Source organism: Scleropages formosus, chromosome 14 (assembly GCF_900964775.1).
Source record: "Scleropages formosus chromosome 14, fSclFor1.1, whole genome shotgun sequence".
Taxonomy (NCBI): Eukaryota; Metazoa; Chordata; class Actinopteri; order Osteoglossiformes; family Osteoglossidae; genus Scleropages; species Scleropages formosus.
In genome coordinates, this window is record NC_041819.1 from 17,489,305 (window position 1) to 17,516,808 (window position 27,504).

The 27,504-nt window shown below is 41.5% G+C and overlaps 1 protein-coding gene across 1 annotated transcript in view; it reads right to left on the reverse strand.

The window, feature by feature from the left end:
- The window catches only part of LOC108931032 (X-linked interleukin-1 receptor accessory protein-like 2), a 36,937-nt gene extending 14,035 nt beyond the window's left edge, over positions 1–22,902 (reverse strand). Inside the window, exons 1-5 of the mRNA XM_029258158.1 lie at positions 22,821–22,902; positions 20,963–21,236; positions 17,563–17,749; positions 16,585–16,738; positions 2,679–2,753 (exon numbers count right to left, since the gene is read on the reverse strand). Coding sequence (XP_029113991.1) covers positions 2,679–2,753; positions 16,585–16,738; positions 17,563–17,749; positions 20,963–21,236; positions 22,821–22,902 — 772 coding nt within the window. The remainder of the gene's footprint in view (positions 1–2,678; positions 2,754–16,584; positions 16,739–17,562; positions 17,750–20,962; positions 21,237–22,820) is intronic.
- Between the last annotated feature and the right edge of the window lie 4,602 nt (positions 22,903–27,504).

A 27,504-nucleotide genomic window follows, 5' to 3' on the forward strand; every position in this document is an offset into this window, starting at 1 on the left:
TAATTTCTTATGTATTGAAATCAGTACGATCTTCGTTCACATATGTATGTTGTGACACCACTTTTAGTATAAAATGGTTAAGTTTTTCCTAAAGAGAAAATAAAGGTTATTTAAAAAATTCATTAAATAGCAAGAGAGAGTAGTGAAGGTGCCTACTGATGATACAGTTGGTACAGTAACACCTAAGCTTATCAATAAAAATCAATAATGCTATTGAAGCAGGACATAATCCTTGCTTTCCCTATTATTGTTTCCTATAGTACTGAAGTAAAAGGCACACCATTCCTGTACTTTCTCATATTTTCTATATATCCTTACCAATACAGAGTACACTGTGCATCAATGAGCTCTGGCAGGAATATAAAGTCCTGGCTAAGCAATTACTTTTCAACATCCATTCCCCAGCTTCCTCTTGGCTTTAATTAAGCATCAACATTTCTATCCCCTTGACTCATCATTCACTGTTAAAAAAGAGCAAAAAGCCAAGAGTGAAAAACTAAACAAAATGACTCCTTAATGGTATATACACACAGATCAATACACTGGCAAATTTCCCATCTGCAGTGTTATGCAGATCTGACAAAAATAATGCTGCTTTTCAACTTTTTGTCGTTAGCCATGAAAAAAGTTTCAGTTTTGAAAACATCCATTGTCAGTTTACAGTCTCATTAATTACATATTAATATACAATATTAACTGTTCCAGCCAGAAGCTGTTCCCTGCTGGCAAGTGGTGCTGGCAAGCAACAATGAATAAACATTGAGATCACTGCGGCCAAAAGAAATATTGAAACACTTCGCCGACATGTTTTGACACCAAAACCAACACAAATAGTCATTTCAATAAATTTATTCTGTGTCTTCACCAAATAGAAACCAAAACATTTCAAGCTGCACATGATGATAATAATAATCATGCAATAGTATGACTATTAATTGCTTAGAATATTCATATAATTTGTTTAATTTAAGGGCAACTGGCAAAATTTAAGAGTTAAAAATAGGCTCCACCTCTCATTACCAAGGCCAGCAGATCCAACCATCTTCATTAGAAAGGCCAGTATACCGAACCTCTTCAATGCAAAGGCTAGTAGCCCCATCCTCTTTATTACAAAAGACAGTTGCCTTCCTCTCTTCATTACCAAGGCCAGTAGACCAAACCTTCACCATTACAAGGCCAGTAGACTCAACCTTTTTATTTATCAAGGCCAATAACCCCAACCTCCTGATTACCAAGTCTAGTAGCCTTAACATTTTCATTACTAAGGGCAGTAGCTTCAACATATTCATTTTAAAGGTCAGTAAGCTTCATGCTTTCATTGCCAAAGACAGCTGAATCCAGCTGTTCTTTACCATGTCTAACAGCCTCTGCTTTTTGAATTTGCAAGGCCAAGGGCCTTCTACCCCTAGGACAGAGTTAAGATTTGACAGTCACCTCAGAGAGCCTCTATTCTGAGATGAGAAGGAGTGGAGTGAATATGTTTTGCCCAGAGTGGAAGGATAGCATGTGAGGCTACTGAGTTATTTTACTCTCAGTCTATGCTGAGCTGAGAGAAACGGGAAAGTTAGTGTGCCTGGAAGTCTAATGTTCTATTGTACTTTTCTGTAAAACATTGCCGACACAGAGGAAATAAATCGCCTGTCAGTGGAAGTTTGTGTCAGTGTCTTTAGTACTCAGCTAGCAGATTAGTAAGAAGAATGCTGTGCACAATGGGACGGTGGTAACCGGAAGTCTAAAGGGGCAGCAGGCGGGGAAATACCGGTTATGTGAAGCACCTTTAAACTCAGTGGAGCTTTATTCAAAATCTTATTCATGGCTCTCTTTTTGGGTCAACTGTTAGGACATAATTCCCATTAATACTTCCGCACAGACTCAAAGCCTTTCAGCATGCCACAAAAAAGAGTAGCCTGTGGCAGCCATTTGAACAAACTCTGCTGGGAAGCACATTTCATGTACAAAAACACATACAGTGCTGCACTAAATACTTTGGTTCAGAATTAGGACACATTGTCTGAACCGCTTGTCCCATATGGGGTTGCGGAGAGCCGGAGCCCAACCCGGCAACACAGGGCATAAGGCTGGAGGGGGAGGGGACACACCCAGGACCAGACGCCAGTCCGTCACAAGGCACCCCAAGCGGGACTTGAACCCCAGACCTACCAGAGAGCAGGACCTGCTCTAACCCACCGCACCACCGTGCCCCCCTGAGAATTAGGACAGTCATGTGAAAATATGAAAGCTTTCCAAAAGAAATCATTAAACAAGTTTGACCTCACTAATTATTATTTTCTGTTGATAAGAACCAGCTCTGACTGCAAGTTCCAAAGACCGGTGATTCAGAACCTTTGTAAATAATATTAAACAATACTTTTTATTAAATGTTTTGTAAGCGCCAGCTTTTATGAGGTGCAAATTTGTCTTCAGGGAAATTAAGCTGATTGCACTTTAAACACTTCATCTTTTTTCGAGTAAAACGAACCCATGGGATGTGGAAACCCAAATGGTATTGTCACATGATATTCAAATGAAGTAACATAATGATAATAAAATTAGGCAAGCTAGCCTGAGAGAACATAAGCTGGGGCAAAATGCAGTACAGGTACAATCCAATGTGACGGTGAGTATAGAATTTTAACCATGTACACTTCAGAGCTGCCGGTTCTGCATTTAAAACTCACCCAGCTGGGCCTCTATAATACTTGGCGGCTTCTCCATGGGAAAAAGCACTTTCGGGGGCCTTCTGGTGAGCAGGGCTGGAAGGCAAGAACCAAAAGTGAGAATGGAGAAAGGGTGAGGAGAGGCTTTATTTGTCACCTGCACAGAACATTGCACTTTCTGTACATTACGTCTTTCCCAGGTTGACGTCGGGAGAAGAATCAATGATACCCTCTGCTGATGTCCTCACACACCATTTATTTTTGAAATCCTTTCTGTCACGTACTCATGAACGCAAAGTTTCTAACCATTTGCTTTGCAACATCTACATGGAATTCATATTTATAATGACAGTTTTGCTTGTTTTACAAGGAAGAGCGTAAACCAGCAACAGGGTAAGCCATTTTAAGCAATGTGTCAATACATATAAAATACATGTTAGTTGGGGGAAAAAAGGTAACCTTCAAACCAAGGAGAGAGCAGAATAGTTCTCTGTGAAAATTCTTATCTATTGCTACTGCATAGTTTTGTCTTTTCATTGTATGGGAAATGCAGGATGGGGGTGAAGGATGATCCATCATCCATCTTGGGGGTGTACGAGGCCAGAGAGGGGGATGGGGGTACAACTGTGCTTTTGCATGCAAATTAAGGCTATCACTCCTGTCAGACCAGAGACATGGTGTGGACCTCTGATTCAAAGTCGCTTAATATTCCCCACGCTCCCCATCAGTTGGACCACCTCCAAGCAGAGCTGGCCTTTCTGGCCCTACATTTCACCAGTTCACCTCCACCTGCACTGCCTATCTCGAGCTCCACCTTGCTCCACTCTACTCAGGCCTGGCCTTTTCTGCTGTCTCTCTGCCAGAAAGATAATAACCTGTATGACAGTGATTTATTATGAAGACCCAGCCTCCTTCCTGAGAAATATTACGGATATTTGGTTGGACACTCTGGACTTCAAATGTGCGTCCACTTCCTTGTCTGAAATGCAACTCGTTAAGTAACTTCATCTGCATTTCAAAATAAGACTAAGGACATGTATTTAGGGCTCTGGAAATCATATGAATATTAACATTTATATTTATTCATTTAAAATACCCTTTTCAGCAAAGTGACCTACAGTTTAAGAGCATACCCATAAAATAAATGTTTTTCATATTACGTGGTGACTTCCAAAAGGCTTTAATTCACATTTTATTGCCACTTTTATTTGCTTGTTTACTTCTATTTTCTAAAGTGGTGTCTTTATAAATGACTTTGTTGTCACACAACCATCTTGTATTACTCATTTGATGCAAAATATGCATTTATTAAAAAGTGCAGAAACAAGAGCCAAAAGGAGAATTCAGCTACAATAATAAATATAAAACTGGGAGTGTACTTTACTTGTGTGTTATTGCTACACCTATGTCTTTCTCTGGAAGCTCTAAAACTAAAATAAAAAAAAGAAAAATCAACTTTACAGACTTATTATTTCAAATGATTGAATACGATTTGAATATCAAATCTCTAAAATCAACCCCACAAAAAAAATGCCACTTTGAATTCACTCAGAAACATAAAATGACACATTACATATATACTGTACATTACACACACACACACACACACATTTTCAGAACCGCCTGTCCCTTACGGGGTCACGGGGAACCGGAGCCTACCCGGCAACACAGGGCGTAAGGCCAGAGGGGGAAGGGGACACACCCAGGACGGGACGCCAGTCCGTCACAAGGCACCCCAAGCGGGACTCGAACCCCAGACCCACCGGAGAGTAGGACTGTGGTCCAACCCACTGCGCCACCGCACCCCCTACTGTACATTACAAATGTGCACATTTTACTTAAAATAACACTGACACAATATATAATTTTATTAAAGATAAGTCATATTTAATATCATAACTGTAAAACATAAAAAATTTTTAGCTACTACATTGAAACAAAAAGTACATGTATATTGTCTCATGTTTATACAGTGTGGTATTATCTTTAGGACCACTTCAGAGTAAGTACTACATCTTTACCCATTTATTACAAATATTAAATTTCTACCACTGTGGAAAAGCCACTACAAATGCAGCTCCAAAAATAATTAAACGTTTTATTCATGTGAATAAAATGCCTCTTTTGTAAAGGAAAAAATAAAGCATCTAAGAGAACAATTCCCAGGAGAGGAGGAATCTCCACAGATTCTTTAAAACAAGATTAGACCAGGAATCTCCACATAATTAAGGAAAAAAAAAAGTCAAAAGTACAGTACATTACCGAAGGCATATCCCTGAATGCACCATCTGTTCGACTATGCTGTGCTGTCCAGCTCTGGGTGTGGGCATGTTCATAACCAGCAGATGGGAAGTCATAGTGGGGAGCCTGGCATTGTGGGCTTTCAGCAGAGGCCTACTAAATGGTAGCATTTAAAAGCACTTGGATGCTCGCCATTCTTTTGTTTGTTCATGTTGAAGGAAGGTTAGGAACAATTCCTGCGCTGCTATTGCCTGGTATAATCACACAAAACACAGACAACATTCTTCTCGGCGAACGGACGACCGAGCCCAGGTGGTGCGGCAAAATTTTTCACTTGGGTCCATCTATCAGGCTTCACTCGTTCTTCTCTTTATGTGCATGCTGTTAATTAAGTGTAGTACCAGGAGAGATGTTTTGTTTTGTCACTGCAGGGTAGTTGCCTGATAAGGCACAATAGGAATTGTTAGAAATGGTTACTGTCTAATCTTCACACAAATTCAGCTTTAAAGCTCTGAAAAGATGTCGTCATGAAGGCACAAATAAAACTAAATCAATAAATGAAATTATTATTCATGAGAAAACAATTATTTGTAGAGATAAATAAATTATGGGTTCCATCATGAAATTGTAGACAGCTGATAGTGTACTGGATACTGTAGCGTAGCTGCTCCTTTGAATCCAAAGGTCACAGGTTTGAATGTCACTTGATGCTGCAGTACCCTTGAGCAACGTACTTACCCTATACTGCTTCTGTAAAAATTACCAAGCTGTATACATGGGTAAACAGTTGTAGGTAGCTTAACACTGTAAATTGCTTTGGAGAAAACGTGGGCTAAGTGATTAAATGGAGTGGAGTACGTTCAAATGAATAAATCTTTGATGTGGGCAATAGGTTGTGTAGTGGTTAAAACCATCACCTTTCAGTCAGAAGGTGTGAATTTGAATTTTTTGAGGACTTACTCTGAATAAAGAATTTTAAGTTGCTGGTACCTTGCCTTAGCGATACATGTCAACTAAATGAATAAATAATACGGTGCATCGCTGATGTACGTACACCCACACAACTTTTTCATGCTGAGCAAATTTGGGAGTTCTTTCATTTAGACTTTTATCATCTTATTAGTGTATGTGGAAATGTAGAAAAATTTCATAAGATCAAACAATTTCTTATGTAATAGTTTCTAACCGGATGTTAGATGAGATCTTTTATGACGAAGATTGCTTGAATGCAGACCCCATTTCCAAGGCGTACAACGTTAAGTTCATTTCTGGCTTTGTAATGACAAATGGATGGAGACAGAGGAAAGTAGGCAACCTAGATTTCAGAGCACCAATAGTACATGACAGCTCAGAGTACTATATGAAACATGGGATGCTGAAGTATGGGGCTTGATTGTGATGAAATGAATGCTTTCATAAGTTTTCATTGTACGTCATATGGTACACATTGAACAAATATACAATAAGACAAATAATCTAAATGTACAGTAAAGTGAAAAAGTTTTAGGCACTTAGGGAAAAAAGCTGTAAAATGAAAATGCTTACATAAATAATGCTCTTAATTACAAACTTTCGACAAAGCTTAGTAACCATCCATTGTCAACAACCGTTTGGGGTGCCTTGCGATGGACTGGCGTCCCGTCCTGGGTGTGTTCCCTCCCCCTCCAGCCTTGAGCCCTCTGTTGCCAGGTTAGGCTCCAGTTTGCCGCAACCCCACATGGGATAAGTGGTTTCAGACAGTGGATGTGTGTGTACTTTCTTTCTTTAACGACATAGAAAACCCTTACTGTAATACTGTAACTTTTTGCAATAGGAATGCTTGGAAATCTAAAAAATGCTCTTTTCCATTGACACTAATGCAGAAGACATTAAATAACCATCTAAAATGAATATTTTTGTGAAACATCTAAGTGCCTAAGACTTTTGCACAGTACTGTATTTACATATTTTAAACAGGGCACAATTTACTATTAGTGCTAGTTATTCATTTGAGAGTTCTGTCAATGGCAATTAATTTCATCTTACTGTTGTCCTTTGGTGGCATTAGCAAACTGCACAAAATTAGAACATTTTTATTGTCTGCTCTCCTTGTTTGCAGTGGAGAAATGATTTCTCTATGATCATCTATGTTTTTATTTAACCTGTCTATTCCAGCAGTTCTATGTTCAAAGCCACTTACACATCTCACTTTGTGCTCATTTTGGAGTATCATGTAGTGTTATGGTTAGAGTGCATAGTTTCATTTACATGACCCATGTTTGAATCCCATCTTCTGCATTACCACTGAGCAAAGTTGTTAACATGAATTGCTCAACTAAATATACCCTGCTATGTAAAAGAGTAAATCATTGTAGCAACCTAACACTCCAAATCACTTTGGAGAAAAACTCACATCTACCTCACACTTTTCTCCAAAACAACTTACAATTATTTACCAATTTATACAACTGGATAATTCTACTGGAGCAATTCAGGGCAAGTATGTTGCTCAAAGTTACTACAGGTAGTAGTGAGGCTTGAACCTGCATCCTTTGGCTCTAAAGGCAGCCACTCTAACCACTATGCTATCAGCCATCCTGTAAGCAAAAAAATTTAGAGAGATTAACAGTTTAACCAATCCAGTTCAGACCTATAATGTATAGGAAGGAACTTGATATGTAATTTGCAAGTTTGGAAAGTTGACCTATGGTAAAACAGGTTATATGTTCTACTAAGGCCTACATTCCTTAATGCTTCCTGTGCCTGTACTTGATGGCTGGCTGCAAAAGGATTTTTTTTAAAGGCGGACCTTGGACATGCAAAATATGATATACCACTGTCACTGTGGCAATAAATGTATAATCACATGCGGATACAGTTGAGAGTGGGACTCAGCCAAAAAAGTGGAATGCAGCAGAGCTAATTCTTGTGCCATTTTTGCCACCCAAACTCATTACTTCCATGTCACCTCACATCCTTAACTGGCATCACAGGTAGGCATCTCAGGAGGAATTTTGAGTCAGCGGGCTTGTTAAGAAGGTGATGAATGTCAGTATTATTAATTGCCAAGTTCGTTACAGTGAAAGTAAATTACTTTTTATCTGGAGGCCATTAGGGTCTGGTGCAAATAGGCCACCGCGGGCTGCAGTGCCTCCTGATTTCATTAAAAAAACCTGTCACCCACTCACTTTCCAGTGTCCCTGCTCTCTGTCACCAGCCTCTGCAAAGGAGTTTGCCAATAGCCTTTAGCCTAAAACTGAAAGGTATATTTGTAACCAAGTAATTAAAGGAAATTACTTGCTCAAAAGTGTTTTGGAGATCAACTGATTTATGATAGTAAATCAAACGATTTGACGGCCATTGCCACTCAATAATCTGGTTATGTGTGATACCCTTTGAGACTGAAAGTGCACAGTGTTCTCTTCCTGACTGAACTAGACAACACCAGTGCAAACCATGGCTAAATTGGGTCATTTAGAGAATCCTGTGCATCCAGCACACATCTACTTTATTATTTAAATAATTTGAGAGAAATGTTCATTCATGATCTTGCAAGGTACCCTTCTAGGTTTATGTTAATATAGGGGCAGCTGTGGTGTTTAGCACTACTGTCTTTGGACCCAAAGATTGCAGGTTCAAATTCCCACTTCAGCTGTAGTATCCATGAGCAAGGTACTTATCCTAAATTGCTCCAGTAAAGTTACCCATGGTAAGTAATTGTAGGTAGCTTAACACTGTAAGTTGTTTTGGAGGAATGCATCAGCGAAATGAATAAATGTAATGTAAATGTTCTCTAAAATCACTACAGCTGAGCAAATGGAAAGGAAAATGTTGCCATCCTCTCACAACCCCTCAGCATTGTACATGGAAAAAGGCCAGTGGAGACAATGGTGCCTTTCTCCTAAGCAGCTATACATGATTCTTCAAGGTCACAGTGGTGACCGATTGAGATGGCTCTTAATTCTATAGACAGCGGCTGCCTTTAATCTCAGCATCCCATGTGGAGGATCACACAGCCTTCAAGGTGGAAGGTAATGGCGTTAAATTATCTCAATTGTCCTCTCCCTCGTGCTGTCTCTTTCTGTTCCTTTAGCTACCGTGTCTTTGCCATACCTTGGCCTCACCTCTGAACTCTGCAGTGGACCACCATTGTATTCCTTCTACCTCCTTCTGTGAATGCTAATGTGGCAGCATCACTCACCATTCAAAAGTGGACCATCCTCCAAAAATGTCCACCAACAGAAAATAATATCATGAGGTTCAGAATCTTAATCCACAGTTTTGATTTAATGCTCCTCAACAATACACGCAGCTGACAGCAACAGCAATGGTATTTGTGTCTGCTGTGTTTGTCTCTAATTTAGTTATATTTCTTTAGCTACTGTGATTCAACCTTCATTTTCAAGGTTTTCGATTCAGTGGTCGCTGTTATGTACCATAAGTAATACTTTAGAATTACTCTTTCTGAAGACCATCTTTGTTAGCTTGTACTCAGGACATTTAAGAACACTATGAATCTCTGAATTGTGGCCTGAAGCAGCAGTATGAAAATGTTGAGAGACAAGTTCTCTATTAAAGCCTATATAGACAAAGGCAACGTATGGCTGCATCATTACAAAAGAACTTTACATAAAAAGATACTTATATTATAATTAAAACATTTATATTTTACTTAGAAGTAGTGTAGTGGTTAGAGCTACAACTGTGCACTTGGAAGTCACAGCTTTGAATCCTACTCCTGCTGTAATGTCCTTGAGCAAGGTACTTACCCCTGCTACAATAAAAATTACACAGCTATACAAATGGGTAAATAATTGGAAGTTGCTTAACAGGATAAGTCGCCTTGGAGAAAAGAATCTGTCACACAACGCATTCTGGTGAAGACAGTGCTGCTGGAAAAAAAAGAGTATTGAGTCCACAGATTTCTTGGGTGGCAAAGTCGCAGAGACAGCAATGAAGTGCAAATGAAATGGTTTTAATGGTCTTGTGAAGAGTCCTCAGCTACTTGCAAGATTTACAGTTCCAAACGGGGGGAACAATATAAAGCACAAAAACAAACCACGTACAAGAGCATTACAACTGCTAGTCTCAAGGCTTCTACAACCTGCCTTAGGCATCTCACTTATGTAGTTGTACTCAGGCCTCATTACATAGCGCAGGCCCAACCTCTTTACCACCATATCATATTCCAGACTTAAGTCATTATAAATCATGGCCATGCCTAAACACTGAATACGTGTAGGCATTCATTTGACACAGGACTATAACTTTGTTAACATTACCATTAACATTAACATCTCACACTACAATTAGCATCACATACTAAACTCTTTAAAAAGGTACATACCAATGGCATGGGTGGGCACTTCCCATGAGCCACTATAAATCCGTTTCTGATCGGCTGTTTTTGTTTTTGTTTTTCCGGTGAGCAGACATGAATAGCCCGCAGTGGCATTTTGGAAAACAGCACTAACAGCATTCAAGGCGATGTGGTGAAACCAAGATATACGTACTGCATATATACACGAGTGAAGACACAGCAGGTGAATCTTACCCCATCAGGGTACTTGTGTGACTGAAGGCTTGTGGAAAGCAATCTTTTCCTGTCCATAGTCCATATCCAGAGTCACATGGATACACATCAATACAGGCTCAGCTACACATTTTTTTTCCAACCACTAGCTCCCCTTAGACATGCAGAAACAGGCAAATTAGCCCTTCTTCCTTTCTTCCTGTTAGTTAACAGTAAACATCTACATCATTTAAACATTTGCATCAATTATAGTTCCAAAACAACATTTCCCAGCTGACATATGTTTAAATTAATTGACATTAATTGTGCCTGAATGACACAGAACACATAGCTAAGTCTGTGACATTTTTGTGGGTGTGTGGTTAAGGCTCCATGAACCGATCAGTCAAGTTAGATTCACATCCAGGTATTAGATTTGCTTGACTTGCCTATAATTTGATATAAATGTTCTGACCTCACTGTAAAAGCTTTTCATGCTCTGTCACGGATTGGTGCACCTGCATCGTTGAACGAAGCGAACTTCATCACTGCCAAAGATTAAAACTGTGCTGCCCTGGGACAGGTGATATGAGAGACATACTTTAATAAAAAGAGATGTCACCCTAGTCACTGCGTTGGGCAGTGACAAAGAATTCCCTGGAAAATTTCTAATATCATTTAAGGTCTATCCGTTTTTAGACCTTGAATGCAGCATACAGTATATCATAAATATAGTGTATATGATATTAAATAATGTTCTGTGCAGTGTATATAGCATATACTCTCCCTTTTATTTTATTTTATTAAGTATTCCGATAAACTGACTTTATATTTATTTCTAGGCATCCAAGTCAGAACCCTGCTGAACATTATCTGGGACTCAGAGGAGAATTCTAACATCCATGGCCAAGTGCTTTAAGCAATATTTTTTTACATGCATTTATAGTGTAAGTATTAAAAAAGTATTATGGTCGCTGTTTTGATATTATGTAGGTCAAACGAAGCTGTAATGTTGGGAAGGGGGCTGGGTGGGATCCAGTCCTGAAGGACCATATGGAAATGAAAACGAGTGCCTGTGCTCTACCTCATATAGCACTGGTGAGGAGTTTGTTGATATAAAAGTCTCACTTAAAAGTCATACTGATGACAGCAAGTCTCTGCTGGTTGCTGCCATCCAAATTATACAACCACTGTCCATTGTGCCTTTGACCAAAAAAAAGTTAGACATGACTTGATATTTCCACCACTTTTGGTGGTAACAAATTCAAAACAGGGGCAAATTTTGACGAAACACTAACTGAAAAAAAAAAGAAAAGCAGAAACACTTTCAATGAAATTTTACTAAGCTTTTTTTTTTGTAAAAATCTGGAATTCATCATGAAATAGCTAAAATATCTATCCTCTTCAAAGAAACTAATTTCGCTAATGAATACCTCAAGCTCCTCCGTGAACCGCCACCTTACCGTGGTGGAGGGGTTTGAGTGCCTGAATGAGTCCAGGAGCTATGTTGTCTGGGGCTATATGCCCCTGGTAGGGTCTCCCATGGCAGACAGGTCCTGGATGACAGACGAGACAAAGCGCGGTTCAAAAACCCCTTATGAAGGAAAAATCAAGGCTTTCGTTTACCCCGCCCGGTATGGGGTCACCGGGGCCCCACCCTGGAGCCAGGCCTGGGGGGGGGCTCGCATGCGAGCGCCTGGTGGCCAGGTCTATGCCCACGGGGCCTGGCCGGGCTCAGCCCGAAGCCATGACATGGAGCCGCTCTTCGGTGGGCTCACCACCTGCCGGAGAAACCGTAAGGGGCCGGTGCATTGTGATTTGGGCGGTGGTCGGGGCCGAGTGCCCGGCCAACCCAAACCTCGGGCGCCAACTCTGGTTTTTGGGACTTGGAATGTCACCTCACTGGCGGGGAAGGAGCCTGAGCTGGTGCGGGAAGTTGAGAGATACCGTCTAGATATAGTCGGGCTCACTTCCACTCACAGCTTGGGTTCTGGAACCACTCTCCTCGATCGAGGGTGGACTCTCCACTATTCTGGCGTTGCCCAAGGTGAGAGGCGGCGGGCTGGTGTGGGCTTATTAATAGCCCCCCAGTTCAGCCGCCATGTGTTGGAGTCTACCCCGGTGAATGAGAGGGTTGTCTCCCTACGCCTTCGGGTCAGGGAACGGTCTCTCACTGTCGTTTGTGCTTATGCGCCTAGCGGCAGTGTAGAGTACCCGGCCTTTTTAGAGTCCCTGGGGGGTGTGCTGGAAAGCACTCCCACTGGGGACTCTGTCGTTCTACTGGGGGACTTTAACGCCCACGTGGGGAGCGACAGTGATACCTGGAGGGGCGTGACTGGGAGGAACGGCCTCCCTGATCTGAACCCGAGCGGTGAGTTGTTATTGGATTTCTGTGCTAGTCGCGGTTTATCCATAACGAACACCATGTTCATGCATAAGGGTGTCCATCAGTGCACTTGGCACCAGGACACCCTAGGTCGGAGGTCAATGATCGACTTTGTAGTCGTTTCTTCTGACCTTCGGCCATATGTCTTGGACACTCGGGTGAAGAGAGGGGCTGAGCTGTCAACTGATCACCACCTGGTGGTGAGTTGGATTCGATGGCGGGGAAAAAGCTGGACAGACCTGGCAGGCCCAAATGCATAGTGAGGGTCTGTTGGGAACGTTTGGCGGAGGCCCCTGTCAGAGAGGTCTTCAACTCCCACCTCCGACAGAGCTTCAACCAGGTCCCGAGGGAGGTGGGGGACATTGAGTCTGAACGGACTATGTTCCGCGCCTCCATTGTCGGGGCGGCGGTTCGGAGCTGCGGCCATACGGTCTCCGGCGCCTGTTGCGGCGGCAATCCCCAAACACGGTGGTGGACACCGGAAGTAAGGGATGCCGTCAAGCTGAAGAAGGAGTTCTATCGGGCCTGGCTGGCTCATGGGACTCCTGAAGCAGCTGACAGGTACCGACGGGCCAAACGGAGCGCGGCTCTGGCAGTCGCCGCGGCAAAAACTCGGGCTTGGGAGGAGTTCGGTGAGGCCATGGAGGAAGACTTTCGGTCGGCCTCAAAGAGATTCTGGCAAACCGTCCGGCGACTCAGAGGGGGGAAGCGGTGTTCCACGAACACTGTTTACAGTGGAAGTGGTGCGCTGCTGACCTCAGCTGAGGATGTCCTCGGGCGGTGGAAGAAGTACTTTGAGGATCTCCTCAATCCCTCCGACACGCCTTCCGTAGAGGAAGCTGAGGCTGGGGACTTGGAGGGGGACTCGTCCATTACCCTGGCTGAAGTTGCTGAGGTAGTCAAAAAACTCCTCAGTGGCAAGGCTCCGGGGGTGGATGAGATCCGCCCAGAGTTTCTCAAGTCTCTGGATGTTGTGGGGCTGTCTTGGCTGACACGCCTCTGCAGCATCGCATGGAGTTCGGGAACGGTGCCTCTGGACTGGCAGACCGGGGTGGTGGTCCCTCTTTTTAAGAAGGGGGACCAGAGATTGTGTTCCAACTACAGGGGGATCACACTCCTTAACCTCCCTGGGAAAGTCTATGCCAGGGTACTGGAAAGGAGAATCCGACCGATAGTCGAACCTCGGATTCAGGAGGAGCAATGCGGTTTTCGCCCTGGCCGTGGAACACTGGACCAGCTCTATACCCTCACTAGGGTGCTGGAGGGTTCGTGGGAGTTTGCCCAACCAGTCCATATGTGTTTTGTGGATCTGGAGAAGGCATTCGACCGTGTCCCTCGTGGCATCCTGTGGGGAGTACTTCGGGATTATGGGGTTCGGGGCTCGTTGCTACGGGCTGCTCGTTCCCTGTATGACCGGAGCAGGAGCTTGGTTCGCATTGCCGGCAGTAAGTCAGACCTGTTCCCGGTGCATGTTGGACTCCGCCAGGGCTGCCCTTTGTCACCGATTCTGTTCATTATCTTTATGGACAGAATTTCTAGGCGCAGTCAGGGAACGGAGGGTGTCTGTTTTGGTGGCCGCGAGATCTCGTCTCTGCTTTTTGCGGACGATGTGGTCCTGTTGGCTTCATCAAGTCAAGACTTGCAGCGTGCACTGGGGAGGTTTGCAGCCGAGTGCGAAGCGGCGGGGATGAGAATCAGCACCTCCAAATCCGAGGCCATGGTTCTCAGTCGGAAAAAGGTGGATTGCCCCCTCCGGGTTAGGGGGGAGTTGCTCCCTCAAGTGGAGGAGTTTAAGTATCTCGGGGTCTTGTTCACGAGTGAGGGAAAAATGGAGCGGCAGGTTGACGGACGGATCGGTGCGGCGTCCGCAGTAATGCGGTCATTGTACCGGTCTGTTGTGGTGAAGAGGGAGCTGAGTCGTAAGGCGAAGCTCTCAATTTACCGGTCGATCTACGTTCCTACCCTCACCTATGGTCATGAACTCTGGATCATGACCGAAAGAATGAGATCGCGGATACAAGCGGCAGAAATGAGTTTCCTCCGCAGAGTGGCTGGGCGCACCCTTAGGGATAGGGTGAGGAGCTCAGTCACCCGGGAGGAGCTCGGAGTAGAGCCGCTGCTCCTCCGCATCGAGAGGAGCCAGTTGAGGTGGCTCGGGCATCTGTTCCGGATGCCTCCTGGACGCCTCCCTGGGGAGGTGTTCCGGGCTTGTTCCACTGGGAGGAGGCCTCGGGGCAGACCCAGGACACGTTGGAGAGACTATGTCTCCCGGCTGGCCTGGGAATGCCTTGGGGTTCCCCCAGAGGAACTGGAGGAGGTGTGCGGGGAGAGGGAAGTCTGGAGGACTCTGCTCGGACTGCTGCCCCCGCGACCCGGCCCCGGATAAAAGCGGAGGAAGATGGATGGATGGATGGATGGATGAATACCTCAAGTTCCCAATTCTCCTGTCTAACAGTACCAACAGCATTGTTTTGGAAACTTTGTACAAATTAAATATTAGTTCTGGACAGACAAAGGTGCTGAAGTATTAATTTTCTACCATCTGGAAGTAGCAGTAATACGTGACTCGACCTACTAATACAACAGACATAGATGTGCTACGTGCATAAATCAGTGTTTTTTCTCCAGATTATCATGTCTCGGAGCAGACGCCATGTTTCTTAAGGGTCGCACATGGCAGTCCTTGCAGTAGCTCCAGCAGAGGTTGAGCGAGCTGGAGAGCAGCTTTCACACTGCAATTGGATTGGCAGCTGCTCCTACCGCATTAATGCACACCCCCAGGGTCAAGTGTGCTGACCTAGAATCACAGCCTGACAGAAGCAAAGTGCAAGGCATTGTGGGGAAAAGAATTAGAAATAGCCTGCTTAAAAATACACAGCTGGCATCATAAAGGCCACGGATTCGTATGCAATAAAGGCCACCAGCAACAGCGAGTTGGTCAAAGGAATCCTCGGGTTTAATCTTTCCGCTGTGTGTTGCACTGCCACACCAACAACTGCTCTATTTACTTCTGAAATGCGATACATATTTTTCATCGACGAGTGACATATTTGCTGGTTTCTTTCAGGACCATCACCAAGGACATCACTGATATTTGCAATCAAAATAATTACTACGGTTTACTTTTCCTGTCATGTGTAAACTGTTTATGATACATTATAGATGAATTTGTGGAATATACTGACTTTCAGAGCTTAAGAATGGGATACGATTGGATAACCTTGTGCAGTACATGCATTCGTTCAGTGTGTTCTTTTCTCTGAAGCAACTTTCACTGTTAAGCTAGCAACAGTTATTTTATCCATTTATCGAGCTGGGTAATTTCTACTGGAGCAGTTTTTTGGGTAATCATCTTGTTCAAGGGTACTGCACTTGTAGCCAGAATTTGACCTTGTGACCTTAAGATTGAAAAGCAGCAGCACTAGTCAGAACACGTAACAGCTGCCCCTTCATAAATCTTCCTGCAACATTTTCAGTGTTATTAATATATTTCTTATGGCTATCTCTTATTTAATATAGTTTATGTAGTGTACAACGTAACATATTGCAGAAGTTTTCACTGTTATTAATATACTGTATTTCTTATGGCTATTTTTTTAGCCATAAGAAATATATATAATATAATATTGTTAGGAATCTCACTTATTATATTATATATTATATTATATTTCACATTCACTAGGACATTATAAACTGTCTGGTTCAGAAGGTGCCAAATAAGACAAGAATTGAAATTTAAAATTGCTGGCCTTTCCTATGGGGAAAAAAATGTGAGATTTAGAGACTGAAAAGAATAAAGAATAATGTACCTGTGACTTTGAGCTCAACAGTGCGCCGCACCAGCCTGCTGCCATAACGAAGCTCACATGTGTAATTTCCCCCATCCTCCTCCCTCACTTCCAGGAAGTGAACGCTTGTTGCATTGACTTTAATGGAGCTCCGCCATGTTTTTCTCTTGCATTCCTGTTGAAACAGAGGCAACAAGTTCCATCAGGGTGATAATATATATTACTGCTGAATCTTTGTCCACATTGAAAACGGGTCTTAAAACTCATCTCTTCCGGACTCACTTCACCTATGATCTCTTAAGTTCATGTAAGGTATAAATGTTCATGCCCATAAGGTATACATGCTCACGATCATGTTCGGATCACTCCTTTACAGAGCCACTCCTGCAATGTAATGTAAATGTTTATATGTATTTCAATAAATAAATAAATAAATAGAAAACTACTAAGAAGGTGATTAGGAATTGACCATATTCTGGTAAAGTTTCATGCAGGTACTTGTGTGATGAACATCAGTGCATATGGTGAAGGAAACAAACTAACTGTACTTAAGATTCACACATCTTCAGCTATGTCTCTTTATCCTAATGTAACGCACAAACTGTATTTTCTATGAGATGTACGTTGCTTTGGAGAAAAGCGTCTGGTAACTGAATAAATGTAACAAAATGTACATATATAATCATCTACTCAAACATTTTCAGCAACCACCACTCAAGGGAAGGACACAGTGTTCCAGAGTCTATCACAGAGCAAAATGTGTAATGTTGCTGAATTTTGCTGTCATATATTACACTATACAAACTATATTAAATAAGATATAGTCATAAGAAATGTACACTATTATTACATTAAAAATGTTACTGGAAGATTTTTGAATCATTTTAAATGAAATGAGTTATGCCTCTACAGAAGTATTAAAGGGATTGCGCTGTGTCTTCAAGAGTGGTGTCTTTAGGGTAAAACGCAAGAAAATCATCTTATTTTTACGGTAATTACCTTATACCAAGTCATCTTGGGTTGCTTGTATGGGGCAATGTAATCCTCAATGTCTGGACACGTTAGTGTTTTGGGTTTGGTGATTTCAGCCTTTTCGTGGTACCGGATCTTGCTGCTGTAGCACAGGCCGGGATCACTTTCCTCTACCATCAGGGCCATGGACACCTTCATGCAGTATGTGGAGTTCCTGGAGAAACGAAAAGCATGAGCTCTGCTGTGTCAGTACCTCCGAATCCACATTTCACTTAATGCCCCAGTTCTGACATCCTGGTGACGCTCCACTTGTAGAAAAATGAACTTCAGACTTATTGCAGTGCAGCAACGCAGTAGTCAGAACATTGTTTCCAGTGCATCGCCTCATGACAGCTTCGCACAGTCATTTGACATTCAAAAGTGTGAGAAGTTCTTCAAGGCTTCCTGATTAAAGTGTTTGTCCCTGGCTGCAGCAAGGTTTTCAAAACTTGTCAAGCCAGGCCGGAAGGAACACTTCTGCAAACACATCTCAAAGTGTTAAAAGCACCCCCCCCCACCCCCACCAGATCCAAGATCTCCAGTGATTCATCTGAGATAAGTAGTTGCATTTCATGTCCAAGGTCAGATGGGTGCACAGGTAAATAGGCTATTCCCTGCGGACTCATGGAGAAAACGGTAAATAAAAGGCCCCTGCCTTTCAAGTGTAGGAAACAGCTTACCATGCATCTGCTTTCATCCCGTACTTTGTCGCTTGAACGAGAGGCCACCATAGTGTGGAAAGAGTTAATGAGAAAGGTGATTTCAAGAGGACCCACAAAAAGCAGGATTTTGTGCATTGCTAATGAAGCGAGCCTTAATATTCCCAACTAATCCTATCCCCATTGGTGATTAGAGCAGGAAGCTTTTCATGGAGGAGAGCGCTTCAGTGGTCCACTACAAAGAGCATCGTTGCATGGGGTTGGACACAGTGTCTGCCAGGTCACCCCCAATGCCCTGTTAAGTCTCCAGAATAGGGTATATTTGGACATTTCATTGTAAGACTCCATCCTGACTGGGAGAGAAAGGCGGGGCTTATACTTTTGATAACCAGAAACAGCCATCGATGCGAGACACCTTAGAAATTGCCCCTCCTTGTACACATGTGATTGAACCATTACTGATATGAGGGCCATAAAAAAAAAAAATGACATTTGTGCTCTGCTTTTATAACCATCAGCAGGACCTTGATTTACTTTCAAGGGTAAGCAAAGGAGTTTCATAAAGCCTTAAGGTAAACTCTTAAGAGATTCTGTTGTACCACACAATGTCACCGGCCTTACTGTGAACCAGAAACACGAAAGCTCATTTCACTGTCTCAAGGACTCTACGTTTTTCAAAGTCTCTGGTTTTTATGATATTATTTTATATTTGTGGTTGCAAACCTGGAAGGTTTTCATTAAATTTCTGAGGACAAAAAATGACCTTGTGAATTTAAATGCAAGATGCTTGGTTGTCTCTTGCCCAAAAATAATTAAAATTATATTAGAAAAAAATGCAGTAGGTAAAATATTTGTTGAAAAAAGCCATTTTGTGTTGGCATACTGGAATTAAACCAGATCGTTAATTTTTTTTATTTTGGTCTTTCAGGAGTTTAAACCATGGACTTGTGGTTCAAGTTTGATTAGTTTGGTATCACTTAAATATTAGCAATATTGTACCACTGGATGAGATGGTAGAGCAGAGGGTAATGCTGCCATCCCACAGCACCTGGTCTCTTTGGCCTTAGATTTCAATCAATCATTTCCATGATCTCTGGGTGCTCCTGTTTCCTCCCACAGTCCAAAGGTATATGTTTCAAGTGAACTAGTGACTATAAATTACCTATAATGTGTCATTGTATGTGTCTCTGTGTTCGGCTACCCGGCAATGGAGTGGAATCCCGTTCCAGGTGTATCTTCCCTAGCCTAGTACCTGGTGATTCCAGGGTGAACTCTGGACTGCTGCGACTGGACAAGTGGATAACAAAAGTGAGTTTATGAGTGAGCAAAAGTCAGACTGTGAACTAAATATTGCTTAAAATCAGTCTCTGTTCATCACTAGTGATGAAATATTACTTATAAAAAAGTATGGTAACCAGTATTAATCAAGAACCACAAACCAGCAGATGAGACTTATCATAGTTGGTAGCATAGTGGTTAGAACTCTTATCTCTGGATGCAAAGGTTACAGGACCAAAACTCATCTCTGACTGTTGTACCGTTGAGTAAGGTACATACCCTAGAATTACTCTAGTCAAATTACCCAGCTGTGGTAATGGGTAAGTAATTTACACTGGAAAAAACATCAGTTAAATGAACAGACTTGAATTTTAGATTCAGTTGCTCTTTGCGTAAAATGTAAAATTTTGAGCTAAATACGTCTCTTGGAATAAAAATGCATATGATGTAAATGTTATGCTGAGACAGTAAAATACATTATCATTTTCACAGGTCACTGGACTTCAGGGGAGGTTGAAAAACACCACTCTTTAAAACCCATCTTTTTACATTAGCCACTGTTGTTTTGGTTATCTTGCAGAAATGAACTTTCACAAAGAATGGAATCTCTCTCTGTAAATGATAATTATTGCTTGATGTTTAGTTTACATGTCTGATGAAACAAACATGCAACTATAACTATTACACATCTGAGAACTTATACTGGACCAATTCATCTTACTCCAGGGTGCTATAGCAGGAACCTTAGTGGGATTCTTGATTTGGCAAAAAATACAGATTCCCTTTTATGCTGAATACAAACTAAAAAGTTTTAATACTTTGATAAAATGTTTACTGGACATCTTAAACATAATTTTATAATGTATTAATTTATGTGTACTGTATGCCCTACAGTGCCTGAGCTATGGAATTCGACATAAGTGCAATACGCATGTAGTGTGTATGGAGTTTTCATGTTTTCCTTAAGTTCACATGGGTTTCCTCCCACAGTCTAAAGACAATGCTTTGGGTGTACTGGTGACTCTAAATTGCCTGTGTATGAGTGAGTGAATGAGTGTTCTATAATTTATATTTATATAAATATATTAGCATACCATATTTATTACATTTATTGTATTTATTAATATGAGTATCTTAAACTATTAGTCATAGTAATGCATATTACCATTACTAAATCTTAAACTACTATTCTCACTTGGCAGCTAACTACTATTAACAACGTGTGCTTCGAGTCACTCCTTGGGCTCAAACACAGTTCTTTAAATCTTACGGATTTAGAGTTTCCCACCATTTGCCACAATCGAAAATTTAGCCTGTACATTGTTTTGAGGTATTGCCAATGCAGATGCACTTGTACATGCATTGTTTTAATAACTCAAGTTACCATTATAATAGTTATGGTTATAACATTCCATTGTGTCCCATGTGGGATATTAAAGAAAGCAGCATACCTTAGCACACAAGTGTAGAAGCCATTGTCCTCCATCATAGCGGAGCGGAACCAGATTGAGTCCTCTTCCTTGCTGAGTCTTTGTCCAGAGAAGATGATGGGCTCCTCAGAATCCCCCTTGTTCTTGTACCAGATAAGACGCAGCTTGGCATTCTGGGCCATGGTATAGTTTGTCTTGATGTAACTGTAGAACAAGGCGCACTTCAGCCTCACTGGTTCGCCGGCCAGTGACCGGTACCTCCGCAGGTCCACCGACCAGTCGATGCAGCCGTCCACTAGAAACAAAGGACACAGTGAAACTCGTGCACACATTCAACACCAGTGCCATGTTGTTAGTACCTGTGACTGCCTGTATCAAGTTCAATATTAGTTACAAGACCGTGATTGGATCTGATTGCTCACTACGCCACAAACAGACTGGCCGCTCAGTGGTTTCATGCTCAAGAAGTCCAAAGTCAAAAGCCCAAAGGTTCTTGGTTGTGGCTCCAGTGTAGTGCAATGAGCTCCCTCTGTCATTCAGAAGTGTTGAGGGCAGACATTGCATAAAAAAATCATTTAATTTTGCACTTAGCTGAAACTTCTCTCCAAAGTAACTCTTCAAAACTTTTCCTCATTAACATACCTGAGTAAGTTCTACTGGAGCAGTTGAAGGTAAGTGCTTTTCTCAAAGGTCTTACAGCAGGAGGTTGTATTGTAATATAGGTCCTTTGAGTGCAAAGTGGCAGCTCCAATCACTACGCCACCTGCTGGCCCTGCTCCGGTTGTGCTCAAGGTCAAAAGAGAAGTCTTTTCACTCCATGGCACACTGCAAAAACAGCACTGCTCATTCAAAAAGGGACAGGTGCTTTTATTTCTGACACTAGACTTAACTCACAAGTGAACATCATCCATATCAAGTGGGTAATTAAATTCAAACACAGTGCGAAACCTTAAATTAAGGTCTAATGCAATCCAGCCCCTTGAGTGCAATGCAGATTATGGGAAAGTACAGGCAGAAATAAAGACTGGAAGCTTCCAGACTGACAGAAATAGGACAGGGAATTTAAGGATTAAATAAAAGAAAAGTATTATGATTTTAATCTTTATTGTTGTTGCGCTAATCAACTACATCACAACCTAGGAGTCTTTTTGATCACGACTTCGGATGAGTGAAGTTATGTCAGCTTCACAAAGTTAAATGCCTTGGGAACAATTATGTGCAGTTGTTTTTGAGGATGACAAATTATAAATGAACATTTAAATGAGAGTTGGTTTTGAACCGACCATCCTGGATAAATAAAGGTTTAACAATGAATGAAAGCAGAAGCAGGGTGCAGTTTGGGAAGAATAACACTGTGAAAAGGGACTGTCAATAAGAACTCAAGCAACAGTGAGTGATGTGAGCAGATGGTTTAAATCACAGAGTTAAAGACAGCAGTGTCTTCAGCTGGACAGAAAGTCAGTAGACTTACTGGCTGAATGTATAATTCCACACAAAAGGGGCTAAACAGAAATTCTATGGAGAAAATATAAATGGCTTAAAAATGCAGTTATACTGTATTTTCTGTAACATTATCATGGCTCAAAATTTAAAAAAAATTACATATTCCTTTCCAGGAGTATGCCATTGATTTCATTCGTATTTGATTTATAATTCAAGTACTCATATTTTATCAATAGTAGGAATATTTTACAGCAATATTTGATTACATTACCCCCGTAGGAATTTTTGATTATGTTTTAGAATAATATTTTCATATTTTATAAGAAAATGCATTAAGGATTTATAAATACTTTAAACAGAATTTTCAAGGAAGGAGATATAAACGGGTAAAATGTTGGCGTGGCGAGTGTTATTTAGTGATGAACTTGAACCCTACCTTTAACCTTCATTAGACTGAGTCTCAGCTGCACAACGGGCATCACAAACATCCAGATGCGCTTATGCAGGAATGCAGTCATATTTAATGAAGTATGCAGAACCCAAACCATAAAGCTGATTAAGCCAATGCAAGTGAATCGATTTACAAAATTCCCTGTAGCACAAACTATACGAGAAGAAATCAGAGATACCATGAAAAAAAAAAAAAAAACAGCACATTTGTTCATATCACACTTCTGTTTTTATTCTTGACAAATGTGCACTTTCATCTTGCTATTCACAGATCAAGTCTGTTGAAGGTTTTACAAAAATCTCCTCTATTATTTGCCTGGAAATTGATGCGTCACCCCAGGTTTTGACTAAAGACCTTTTCATACCATTTCAATCTAAGCTAAAACATCAGCAGAGTGCTGTCTTAAGAACTACATTGTTTGCAGACTTTAAAACTTCAGACCTCTACACATCACAGCATGTTCTGTTTCCAGCAAGGTAAGAAGGTATATCTGCACCCTGCGTTAGCGAATAAGAATCCGAAGGCACACATGCCAATGGGATTTTTCAGGTCGATCAATTCTGACTCCTCCATAAATGTGCGTGTGCCACCTACATATAGGAGAAGAACAACCCGTTCAGGTACCTGGTGCAATAACAGCAGCCCTGCCTGGCTCCCCTAAACCAAGCCTATGGCAAAAAAGCATAATTTTAACTATGACAGCTGATGCCAGTATCAGAGCTATAGTGCATCGTATACTTTTTTTTTGCTGATGCGCAGCCTTGGTCCTGACTGGTGCTTTATGGCCCTTTCATTACTGTCTCAAAGAGAGCTCGCGAATGGTCCTCCATCATATTTGCACGCGGGTATAAATAAACCCTGGGATGCAGCTGCTGAATAGGATGCCAGAAATGAGCTACACTGAGGCGCAGGCAATACCCTTCCTATCAAAGGGAAATAAATATGGAAATGCGAGGTGGCTAATGGCACCCTCTTCCACGGCATAGCCGGAGATGCAGTTCATCAAATGCACAACTTGTGGCCTGTTTTGAATAAATAAAGTTGACCACAATAGGGCCCTCGGACCATGAGCAGAGCTGTAATTCATTTGCCTTGTCACTCCAGATATCTGAACGCATATTAAGGTATTTTGCTTTCAGATCTTATGTATTATAGGGGATATATTATTGTAATGCAGCTGAACTACTGACTCATTGTAGACTGAGATGCGTCAGTGTAGAGGAGCCCATAAGAACTTACGTGGAGAACAACAAATAGCGAGAACACTCATATGTATGAAGCATGTTGTATTCTATAGAGTATGCACAATTTTAACGTGTATGCATCTATACATTTAATTTTCCATATTTGTATCCATGTATCCATGTATGAATAACATTTACACCCACACATTAATTCCAAAACAAGAAGAATTGTAGAATACACCATGAAATCAGTACCAAAAAGAAGGAATGTTATAACCAACCAATGCCAACAACCGCTTGTCCCGAACGGGGTCGCGGTGAGTCGGAGCCTATCCTGGAAACACAGGGCGCAAGGCTGAAGGGGGAGGGGATACACCCTGGACAGGAAGCCAGCCATTGCAAGGCATGTTATAACCATAACTATTATAATATTTTAAAATAACTCCCTGCTGAAGCAGATGGTAAAAAAATAGTTTGCAGATTCAGCCGCAATTATAAATGATGTTTCAGTGAAGATAAATGCCAAGTTCCACTAAAGTACAGAAACTAAGACTTTCCTGCAGGTGAGTTGATGATTAAATAAGTAGGCCACAAAAGTACGTTTGTGAGCTCAAATCTCATCAGGATAACTACTATACCATTTATTCTGATACTAAAACTGCTGAAGTAATAACCCAGTTAAAATGGGTATAACAATAAATCTGACATATAAAGTATACAGTATGCTCCTAAAGGATATATGATATACTTATGTAAGAAAATTAATTGTGTAATGATGCAATATTTGCCACTAAAAGTGGAAATTTACAGTGCAGAAATAACAGATGAACACTGCTAATTGTGATTCTTGAACATTTTCAGTTATATACAACCCATATCGAAGGGTGCTGTTGTAAGGGGTACATGAACCCCTTACAACAGCACCCTTCGATACGGGTTGTATATATTTTTTTTTAAATTGTTGTGAAATTCCTTGATAAACAGCAGTGTTTGAATTCATGTGAGATGAATTTGGTCAATCACTGCTATAAATAATTTCCATAAAACTTCACCAGCCGATGAACAAAAGCAGTTGGCAACATGCTACTTGATGAATTTTATTGTTGGTGTTGCCATCAGTCTCCTGGGTGAGTCTGGTGGAGGTCTGCCTATAGATCCAGTTCCTTTTAAATTAAATTAAATTAGAACAGAATAATGTACAGAAATTATTTTTCTTCTTTGCTTTTATTAAATTATCTGTTTAAGTCCGCTGTAATAGCAGCTTAAAATGAAATATGACACCCTATAAATTCTTCACCCATTATATGCTCTTAGGTAGAAGGTTGAATTAATAAACAAATAACAGCATGTATCTAGGCAAGCTTTCCTTACGGAGCAATGGTACAGAATAAAATGAATTGCCACAATGGATAATCCTACACAATACCATCAAGGCTTTTACTTCCAAGGGCATTGCATTCACATGATTGTTAATAAGAGTGATGAAACAAAAAATGAGGAAAAACTGAAAAAGAAAACTCAGTTACCTTCACATAACCAGCTTGTGTAACTGCTCTATAATAATCCTGAATAAGTCTTATTTATTATTCTTCTGAGAACAAGTTATTGTGAATTCCAGTCCATGAAAGAAAAATACACACACAGTCTGAATCCGCTTGTCCCAAGCGGGGTCATGGCGAACCGGAGCCTAACTCGGCAACACAGGGCGCAAGGCCGAAGGGGGGAGGGGACACACCCAGGATGGGACGCCAGTCCATTGCAAGGCACTCCAAGCAGGACTCAAACACCAGCCCGCCAGACAGCAGGACTTGGCCAAACCCTCTGCACCATCGTGCTCCCCTTGTAAAAGAAAACATGAAATATTAACAACCAAATATGTAGTACATCCACAACTGACTTAGAAATGTTCCATCCAAAGTGCTGCTTCTCACAAATAACACACATCGCCTGGAGTCCATGTTTGTTTACAGAAATATATATGCCACAATATGTTGTATATCCCAGCTTCAAGGCATCACTATTTTAAGAAAATGCTCATGTGTGAGACTTTCCTGTTGTGCACTGGCTCACACAGTCCACATCAGGGCATCTCTATGGAGTCTAGGTGGTACAGGATGTTCTGTGGTTCTGATCCATTCCTGGCAAAGTTCTAGAAAAGATACAGAACAGTGGAGGAGCACTTGAGCACATGTGGTATGAATCAACTAAATCTGTCAGACTGATTCATTTTAAATTTCACAAGCCCTAGTTCAATGGAGCACACATTCAGTGCAGAAATTTTTCAACAGTTTCAAGAGTTTAACAGAGTTATTTTGAAACAGAAATCACTAAACATGATCATAGTGTGTAATTTTTCTCAAATTTTTTTCTAGCAGTGTGTTGAATTCGATGTAATGCGTTTAAAGGAAATATTAATAGATACAGTGCTTTCTAGATACATTTGTAATCCTATTTAGATCATTCAGCTGACCTGTTAGAAAGGTGTTGAAACTTTTGGTCTGGAAGTATAAAACTCTTTTTCAGTGCATCAAGCCAGCATGGTACACTCATTGTTACTGCAATAAAAGTTAGTTTTACTGTAAATACTTGAAATATTAGACATGCAAAATAAATTCTTAAAACACAAAGATAGGTTTAGTTTTCAATTGACATATTGCAGGAAAAATAGTTTCCTGTGAAAATTCTACAGGTGCTTCATGAAGGTGCATGCGGAAAGAAACACCCAGGCAGAGGTAAAATATTGTTAGGAGCAAAACCCCAGCAAGGCTTCTACAAAGGCCAGGGCATATTTGAGTGGATATCATGCTCGAACAGCCTCATTAAAAGAATGTCTCCCATGGGACACTGGATTTTCTGTCTGAGCCAGACCCACCGAGAGAGCCCTATCTAAGGCGGCCAGCAGCGAGAAATCAAGGGCGATTTAACATCACCCTGCAGGGGTCGGCCAAAAATTCCACAACTGCAGCCTGCAGAAAGCCTTCTCCCATCTTTAATTTCAAAACCTAGATCGCGTAGATGAGAGGAAAACGTGAAAATGAAACACAACTCTGTGAAATGGCTTCCCTCCGTACCCCTTCCCAGTCCCCCATTGGCCCATGTATGTCAACTGCAGGCCATTAATGGGGATTTGACAAGGGAAATGAATGTGGCGAGGTGTGTCGTTCCCGGCATTCTTAAAGTTAATTTCTGGATTCAAAAATGGCCAAACCGAGAAAGCTTTCTCAACAAACATGTCAGATTGCCAAGAAACTGGAAATTGCATACAAAGGGTGCCCACTACTGTCTTGAAAAAAGAGGGAAAACTGGATCTAAGCAGGACAAAAAAAAGAAGCATAAGGCCCAGATACACAACTGCAAAAGAGGATAAGTACATCAGAGTCTGCAGTTGGAGCAACAGAAGCCTTACAGCTCCTCAGCTGGTTGCTTCCTTAGCAAATAGTTCAAACCAAGTACCAGTGTTGTCTGCAACAGTGAAGACTTAGACT